The 9,063-nt window shown below is 30.9% G+C and overlaps 1 protein-coding gene across 1 annotated transcript; it reads left to right on the top strand.

Annotated features, from left to right (window-relative positions):
* The first annotated feature begins 2,384 nt into the window (after positions 1-2,384).
* On the top strand, positions 2,385-3,555 carry LOC120067871 (zinc finger protein ZAT9). The gene has a single exon (XM_039019480.1). It carries the CDS (start codon positions 2,663-2,665, stop codon positions 3,488-3,490), a length of 828 nt encoding a protein of 275 aa, XP_038875408.1. The 5' UTR covers positions 2,385-2,662; the 3' UTR covers positions 3,491-3,555.
* Positions 3,556-9,063: the final 5,508 nt, after the last annotated feature.

The raw sequence follows: 9,063 nt of genomic DNA, 5'->3' as shown, positions 1-9,063 counted from the left end.
GAAAGAAAAAAGGCTGTAATTACTCTGATCGGCAAGGTTTGCGTGTTACTTGTCCCTACTTTCCCATTCATGGCTCTAACTTTGTTAAATCTCTTGTCGTTTTGAAACCGATTTTTGCCTTTTTATTATTAATCAAATCGATTTAACACTTTTTTCTTTATTTATGTTTTTTCAATTATTATTACAAATTTTATCTAATTAATTGTTAGTTAAGATATGTTTAATCAATTTAATGTGCCTAGTAACTTTAAGCTTACAGTATTTTGGGAACAATTCAAATTCTCTCTTGTGATGTTAATTCCCTTTTCCTATTGTGATTTTTTTATATATATATTTTTTTTAGTACAAAATACGTGGATATGAAAATTTGAACCTTCAATTTTAAGAAAAAAATATGTACATCAATTATCATTCAACTATGAAATTATATATTGTAGTATTTCCTAAGTAATTTGGACGTATGATCAGAATAATCGTTATAATTTAAGTGTGATAAGATTTCATGATATAATTTACACGTGCAAACTTGAAATTGGTAATATAAAAATGGTTGAATCGAATTGCTTTAGACAATTTTTAAATATTTTAGTTGGTGGGTTTGATTTTGAATAAACTTAGCCAAATTTTCGTCAATTTTCTTTAGATTTGATCATTGTTAGCTAAAATCTAATTGGAATTACACCGTTAATTTAATCACAATAGTCGTTAGAATATTTGGAATGTTTGCTCTTTTTAATAATTGAAATTACACCTTTAATAATTGTGGATTGAGAAATCGAACTATCAACTTTTGAGATAGCATATATCTTTATCCACTGAGAGTTTCTTTAAAATGCGTGTTCGATATCTTAAACTTGAGAATATCAAGTCTATAGGTTTAAATGATGGTTTTAAAAGAAGCCTCTAAGTCTAGAAAACATGCGTTTGGGGTGTAGATTCAAGAAGTCTAAAATTTTACAAAATTGTGTGAGGAGATGGTTTTGGAAGTAGTTTGGGGTAACGTTGAAACTCATGAGACCTCTCACTCGTGTGAGTATAACAAACTTCAACAATGATTCAAGTATCGGAAGGTGGAGAGATTTGAATATTTGATATTTTGGATTGGGAGTATATGTCTAAACTATAGTTGAGCTATATTTAGGTGAATAACAAACTTCAACCCTAGCAACATGGGTTAGCATACATAAATTTTAAATTCACTCAAACCCAAATCATAAGTCCTATTTGATAACGATTTCGTTTTTTCAAACATGAGTAGAAAGTGGTTAACAAAATATAGAAACCCTATTTGTGATTGGAGTATTTATAAGTTTAATTTTCAAAAATTAAAAACAAAAAATGAAATGGTTATCAAATGAGGCTTTTTATAAGTTACCTAATTAATTTTAAGTTGAAAGTGGAAGATTAAAATTATGATAAATTATATTATATTTTCACTATGTATAACTTCTATAATCTAGTAAAATAAGTATAGCTCTATTGATATATAGTATGTATATTGTTCATCAAGAGGTCTATGGTTTGATCCCTCCACTCTTATTATACTAAAAAAATTTACAATCTTCCCTAAAAAATGGGTTCACAATATTTTTCAAACAAGAAGAAAAAGAAGGAAAAAGAAAAATAAAAACAAAACCCACATACTATTATTTATAGATACATAAATACATTAGCCCAACTATTTGACTATTTAAGGTATATGTTCTGAATGAAGAAACTTAGAAGTTCGAATCTTCATATCCACGTATTGTTAAACTAAAAAAAATATTAAAAAATAGGTTTAGTACTTGAACTTTCATATTTAAAAGGTGTCTAATAAGTTTTTAAACCTTCAATCTTATATTCAATAATCCCTAACCGATAAAAATATCTACTGATCTCTTAAACCTTCATTTTTGTGTCTAATATGTCCCTGAATTTTAATTTGGGTCAAGTAGATTATTGATTCATTCAAAATATAATAAATTTGCAAACTTACTAAACACAAAATCAAAAGTTTAGAGTTCTAGAATACATAAAATTCAATTTTAAATTCAATAAACCAACTTTTAAAAAAATTTGAAAGTGTATTAAATATTTATTAGACACAAAATTGAAAATTCATATTATATGTATAAAATTGTATGTTTGAAAAACTTAATATACATTTTTCAAATTTCATTGACTAAATTTGTAATTTAACTCTAAAAAAGATTAATCAGTAAATTAAATTTACCTTAATGATAATTAGTCTTAAGATAATAGATTCAATTCATTATCGTACTTAAACAAAAATAATAATAATAATAATAATAATAATAATAAATGGCATCCACAAGGAACATGAAAACAGAAACATCAGTTTGGAAATTTTCTTTCTCCTATTTAATTTTTTTTTTCCCTTCTTCTACTTGGGGAAGAGAATATTTAGAAAAAAGGAAAAAGAAAATATTTATTGGATGTGCTGTGTGTTGCAACTTTAGGTGGAGGAATGCTTGTCACCTACTCCTTTTAAGTTCCCAATCCCTTCTGTACTTTACATCCCACAAAAAACACAACACCAACAATTCTTACACAAACACACAAAAATTAAAAAAGAAAATAAAAAAAAAAATCAAATCTTCCTCTCTTTCTTCTTTGTATATGAAACTCTAGAGAGAAAGACCTTTGATTTGATTTTCAAATGGAATCCCACAAATGCAAGCTCTGTACTAGAGCTTTCACCAATGGCAGAGCCTTAGGAGGCCATATGAAGGCCCATCTCACTGCCGCGGCGGCCCTGCCCTTCACACCGCCCAAGCCTCCGTCGTCCTCGTCCTCGTCCTTCGCTGCCGACGACGACGACCTCCAATTTCCGCCGGAAGACAAGCCAACGCTTTACGAGCTTAGAGAAAACCCGAAGAAAAACTTCAGATTCTCAGATCCTGTTTTCAACATTGTTCTTCAAGACAGAGAGAGCGAGACCGAATCCAAAAACCCAACTCGAAAACGATCCAAACGGTGGCGAAAACAGCCCCTAACGGAAGCGGAACCCGCCAGCTCTGTTTCCGATGCCTCGCCGGAGGAAGACCTGGCTTTGTGCTTGATGATGCTGTCACGTGATCAATGGATCAAAAATCAAAATCAGAAGAGATCGTTTGAGGAATTGGGGTCGAAGATTAAAGTGAAGAAAGGAATTAGAAGGAAGAAAAAGTGTGAGAAATGTAAGAAACAGTTCCGATCTTATAGAGCTCTGTTTAGCCATGAAAAAATCTGCCAATTAGAAACAGAGCAAGAACAAGAACAAGAACAAGAAGAAAGTTTAAAAAATGATGGAAATAGAAGAATCTTCAAATGCCCATTTTGTTATAAGCTTTTTGGGTCGGGTCAAGCACTTGGTGGGCATAAGAGATCTCATCTTGTGAGCTCTACTAATGCCTCTGTTTCTTTGAAACTTCAAATTAGTCTCATAGATCTCAACTTACCAGCTCCTCTTGAAGAAGATGATTACAGTGTAGTTTCTGAAGCTTAATTTTTTTTTTTTGTTCATTTTTCTCTTTGTTATTAAGTAGTTCAATGCCCTCATTTGAAGCTCTCTGATCTTTTTCTTTCTTTTCTTTTCCTTTTATTTTTTTTTTTTTTGGTTATTGCATTTTTTTGGGTTCTGATTGTTCAAATTAGAAAATGATTCAGTTCCTTTTTCGGGTTCTTTTTCTTTCTGGTAAAGGGAAAAAAAGGAAGAAACTGAAAATTGGAATCTTAGAATTTTCAATGGTAAGAAGAAGAAAGAAGAAGAAGTTTAGTGAAAGACTTGGTCTAATGGGTGTGGTTTGAATTGAAACAGACTTTTAATTATGAGTCTTTGTTTCTTTTCTTTAATTTCTGTTTTGACCAAAGAAATGTGTTTACTTAGAGAAGACAGAAGGAAGATGATTAGGAAAAGTATTGTGAAAGTAAAGATTAGTGCTACTTTTGTACAATAGTGGACCAAAAAAAGAAATAATAAATGCTAGCCTAAAGATTAGTTTTAGGCTAAATTATAAAGCATTATCTTTCAATATTATGTAAACATTTCAAAATTATCTTTCAAAGTAAAAATTTGGTAGAATGTTAGATACAAAATCTACTCCGATGTAATATGGAATAAAGTGACCATCATTAGGACACTTGTTTAGATTAAATGTAAAAGAAAAAAAATGATATTTAGATATGTCGACTTTATCGTAAAATATTCTAAACTACAAATATGATTGAGTAATGGTCATCCTTACCATAGTGTCATATAAGTTTATCCTCAAAACTATGTTGGAATCCCCAAAATAAAAACTTGAAACTAGAGGTCCATTCCCTCTCTCCATTTTTAAAAAATTATATTATATGGTATAGATAAGCTTCTTAGTATTCGATTATTAAAGTCCCGTTTGATGACATTTTCATTTTCCTTTTTCTTTTGATAACTATTTTTGTCGTTGTTTTTAAATTTTAAGAAATGCTTCTTAAAAATGTCACATTTGAGAAACAAGATAAAGGAGTCTTCTCAAAATTTTGTTTTCCACTCAGAGGACACATGTGATGGTGTAAAATTTTTATGATAAATTTTAAATTTTAAGTTTTATTTACGATTAAAGATCTAATTGGAAACCCTCGTTTTTATGAACTCCTTCAAATTTAGGATGTACTTGTTTAATTTCAAAATTGCATCAAAATACATAAAAATTATATGGAAATATGAACATTTTTTATACATGAAAACACATAAAAAATGCATAAAAACTGCTATTATAGGAAGGGAAAAATTGAGAGGCATACAATATAAAAAATAAACAAAGAAATCATTTATTCAATTCTAAAAAAAAATCAAATTATAAAATAAAGATTAAAATATCATCTTGGTCATTGTACTTTGGAGTTTGTTCAAATTTAGTCTATTTACTTTCAACAAATTTCAAACTTTAGTTTAGTTTGGAATTGTTGAAACTTTTTAAGTAATGGTTGACAACTATACTTTTAGAAAAATCAATTGTAATATAAAGCAAATTAGCATTTGGTAAATTTTAGTTTTAAATCTAAAAAGTTTGTGCTCATTTGATAACGTTATTATTTCTCGTTTCTTGATTTTTATTCTTATTTCTTATTTCTTATTTCTTATTTTTTAAGAACTAGAAATAGGAATATGTTTGGTAATTATTTATATTTCTTATTTCTTGGAAAAAAAGAAACATAATCGGAGACTTATTTGATAATCATTTCCTGTTTCTTGTTTCTTGTATTTATTTCTAATATTTTCTTTTATTTTATAATTTAAATATAATTTAATTATGTAAAATAAAAAAATATAACATGCATTAAAATATAAAAAATAATTATAAAATATTTACATTATCAAATGCACATAAGTCCAAATGAAAAATTAATAACTATAATACAACTGTTTCTATCATTCATATGTTGCTAAAATTTGATTTGTATTAGATATTAGGTGGTTGACAGTATTTGTTTAAGTGTCACAAATGTTATATAAATTGTCTCTGAATTGGTGGTTTTCTAGCAAAGGGATGTTCTTCGGAAGTGCAGATTTTGCAAAATTCTTCCTTATTGAGATTTTCTTTCTGCAGCATTATTTGCTGAACTTTTTTTTTTCTTTTTCGGTGTACGACTGTTTTGGAAGTTAGGGTTTCTTTTCCTTGTTTCCGCTATGCATATTTAAAGGACAAGTAGTCTTCCAATTTTGGTTGGTCGTCTATCTTTATTATAACAACATCGTGTTACAGTTCTACAATTGTATCGGTCGTGTTTGTAAGAAGGAGAGAGTTGCATCATTTGAAGATATACTCTGATCTGCTTACTACTTGTTCGTCGTGATTCATCTGAGAAGGATTCTCAAAGTTTAGGGGGAGCCTAGGCCATTCGAGCAAAGGGGATTTTGTTCTTAGAAGGAAAAATACCATTCAAAGTAGAGGGAGTCTCAAACCTAGGAGAAGTTGAGGTGTACAGTTGAGTGATAAAGCTATTCAGGAGTCACTGTAATTGTGTTATCATTACAGATAAGTACTACGTTGTAATTACTTATCATTGATATTAGTGAAATAATCTTTCCTGGGCACACTGCCTCTAAGACAAAGTTGGTTTACACCAAACTGGGTTATCAATATCTTATATTCATTTATCTCTTGATTATTTCTAGTAATTATTGTGTGGAATGTTGTAACATTGTAGGTATCATAGTTATCACGCAGTAGACAACTCCTTTCTTATTTTCAATTCGTATAAAAGCGGGTCACCATTATCTTTGGTATTGTGATCTAGTCACTCCCTAATGGAAGGAGTAAAGAAAGGAGAATCTACTACACGCCCCTTGTACTGAACAGAACAAACTATGCATACTGAAAAGCGAGGATGTCAACCTTTCTAAAATCCTTAGACAACATGTCCTAGAAGTCAATTATTGTTAGTTGGTTTCATCCTCAAGTAACTAATGAGAAAGGTGAATTGAAACTCAAGCCTGAAGTTGAGTGGATTGAAGAAGAGGATGCAGCCTCTCTTGGAGACTCACGAGCCCTAAACATCATATTCAATGGTGTTGGAAAAATATCTTTCAATTGATTAATACATGTGTTTCTACCAAAGAAGCATGAGATATTCTTGTTGTTTCTCATGAAGAAACATCCAAAGTTAAGATGTCCAGATTGCAACTGTTGACCTCAAAATTTGAAACTCTGGAAATACAAGAAGAGGAAACTATTGTTGAATTATTTAATGTTAGATTGCTTGACATTGCAAATGAATCTTTTGCACTAGGAGAGAAGATCTCTGAAAAGAAACTTCTTAGGAAAATTCTCAGATATTTACTTAAGAGGTTTCATATGAAAGTCATTATAATAGAAGAAGCTCAAGATATCATTGCAATGAAGGTCGATGATATATTTGTATCTCTACTTACTTTTGAAATGTCCCTTGGTAACAAACTAGAGAAAAGAAACAAAGGAATCGTTTTGCAATCTTCAATTGAAAAACACTCAGCTAAACCTATAAAGGAGACCGAAGAAAATCTTACTGATGCAATCTTCTTACTGTCAAAACAATTTTCTTGCATGCTAAAGAAGTTTGAGAGGAAATTTGGTTCCTACTCCTCAAAAATGTCCAAATCGGGCAACATGTATGTATTAAATGTTCAACGAACTTAGAGATCAAAGAAGGATTCTGACAAACTGAATCGTAATGACATGAACAAAGATAAACAATGTCGATGACATGAATTTGAAGGTTTTGATCACTATAAGTCATAATGTCCAACATTTTTTAAGAGGCAAAACAAGAGCTACGTTCTGACCTTATCTGACGAGGAGTCTGATGACTGTAATGATCTGGAAGAAGATGTCAAGGCCTTCGTCAGTTGCATTTCATTAGATAGTTCAAAGGAAAAAAAAATACCTATCGATGAATTTGTGGCAGTTAGTGGAGATAAGGAATCCCATGATTCATCTATTGCAACGTCCTATTATGATCTTTACAAGAAGAGGTGTGAGGATGCTAAGGCTCTCAATATTTAGAAGCTAAGAATTGAGTCTCTTATTGCTGACAATGCTCATCTTATGCAAGGTATTTTTAATTTGAAACGTGAACTCAATAAAATCAAAGCTTAGAAATAGTCCATGAGCAAGTTTGTAGGGATGATAAATTAAGAAATTGATTGTTTAGAGTAAGTCCTGTCTGAAGGCAAACCTTCTAGAGATGTTCGTGGTATTGGCTTCTCCGATTCCAATTCTGACAATAGGCATCAAAGTTCAGATAAAGAAAAATAAAAAATTGTGTTTGTCAAAGAGAAAGAACCATGGAAAAAATACTCAGCCAGGATATCCTACTTCTAATCAATTTCAAAGCAAGAATCATCAAGCAGAAAGCAGCGGATCTGTCACTTTTATGGAAAAAGGGCCATATTAGACCCCACTACTGCAAGTTGTATGGCTACCAAAGATTTGAACACAACTCAAGGTCATTTAGTTATTCCAATAGCAGAAGATCTGATTATCCTGTAATGAAGCAAATTTAAAGAGTAAAAAACAATCCAAACCTTTGTAATGTTGTGCCTATATCCCTTCGATCTTCAACCAAAGGAGATTGGTTCTTTGATAGTGGTTGTTCTCGGCATACGACAGAGGAAAGGAGTGAAGGATCCAGTGAAGGTCCAGTACGGAAGCGCGGATCGATCCCAAAAATTATTTTCACAAAATAAAGAATTTTACAGAAACAAATAAAAAAATTATGCATACAATCAAAATTTACAACATGCCAAAATTAAAAGCGAAAAGGAAAATTAGGGTTTCAAGAAGACCTTACCCTTGAAGAAAACACTCTTCATATGAATCCTCTTTTCCACATTTTCACCAATCAAAAGAATGCCTCGAACCAAAAGTTTTGTGGACATCACCATGAGAAGTTTCCTCTGTATTCTCTAGGACGAGAATCACAGGAGTTTGTGGGCTCTGTAATTTTTGGAGAGGGAAATAGATGGAGAGAAAAAAAATGTGAGGGAAGAAGAACTTTCTGTCAATTTTAGAGAGGTCCAAAAACCATCGTCTATCCTTTCTCTCTCATCTTTTAAGAAGAAGATTTCACGAAAAACAACTTCCCCACTCACTATGTGAGTTGAGAGAATTAAAGGAAAAAAGTTATTTCCCTCCCTTTAATTCAAAAAATAAAAAATAAAAAAAAATAAATTAATTTTAATTTAAATAAAACTATTAAACATATAACCTATGAGTTTCTTTTGTTGAACCGGTGACACAATAGGGCAAGTAAGAGGGGCGAATTAAGGCTCAGTAGTCCAGAGCTTGCAAGCAAATTGAATTTGATCACTTTGACCACTACCATTTAAAGCTTTATGGGATGGTCCTTTAGCAGGGTCACCCTTTCCTTTATTTTTGTCGGTCTGCCTGGACAAGATTGGAAAGAGCTTTATAGCCAAATTCCATTTTCCCTAATATAACCTATGGTTTAATATTGTATCACATACAATATAACCTATAGTCTTACTTCTCTCATCAGTGGTATTTAATATAAGTCCCATTTATATTAACTTTAATTATATGAATCAAATTCATATAA

This window comes from Benincasa hispida, chromosome 12, assembly GCF_009727055.1.
Source record: "Benincasa hispida cultivar B227 chromosome 12, ASM972705v1, whole genome shotgun sequence".
NCBI lineage: Eukaryota > Viridiplantae > Streptophyta > Magnoliopsida > Cucurbitales > Cucurbitaceae > Benincasa > Benincasa hispida.
This window is presented reverse-complemented; position numbering and strand designations above follow the sequence as displayed.

Bases quoted from the DNA above. Each gene is read 5' to 3' on its own strand.
- LOC120067871 (XM_039019480.1), top strand. From the start codon at position 2,663: ATGGAATCCCACAAATGCAAGCTCTGTACTAGAGCTTTCACCAATGGC.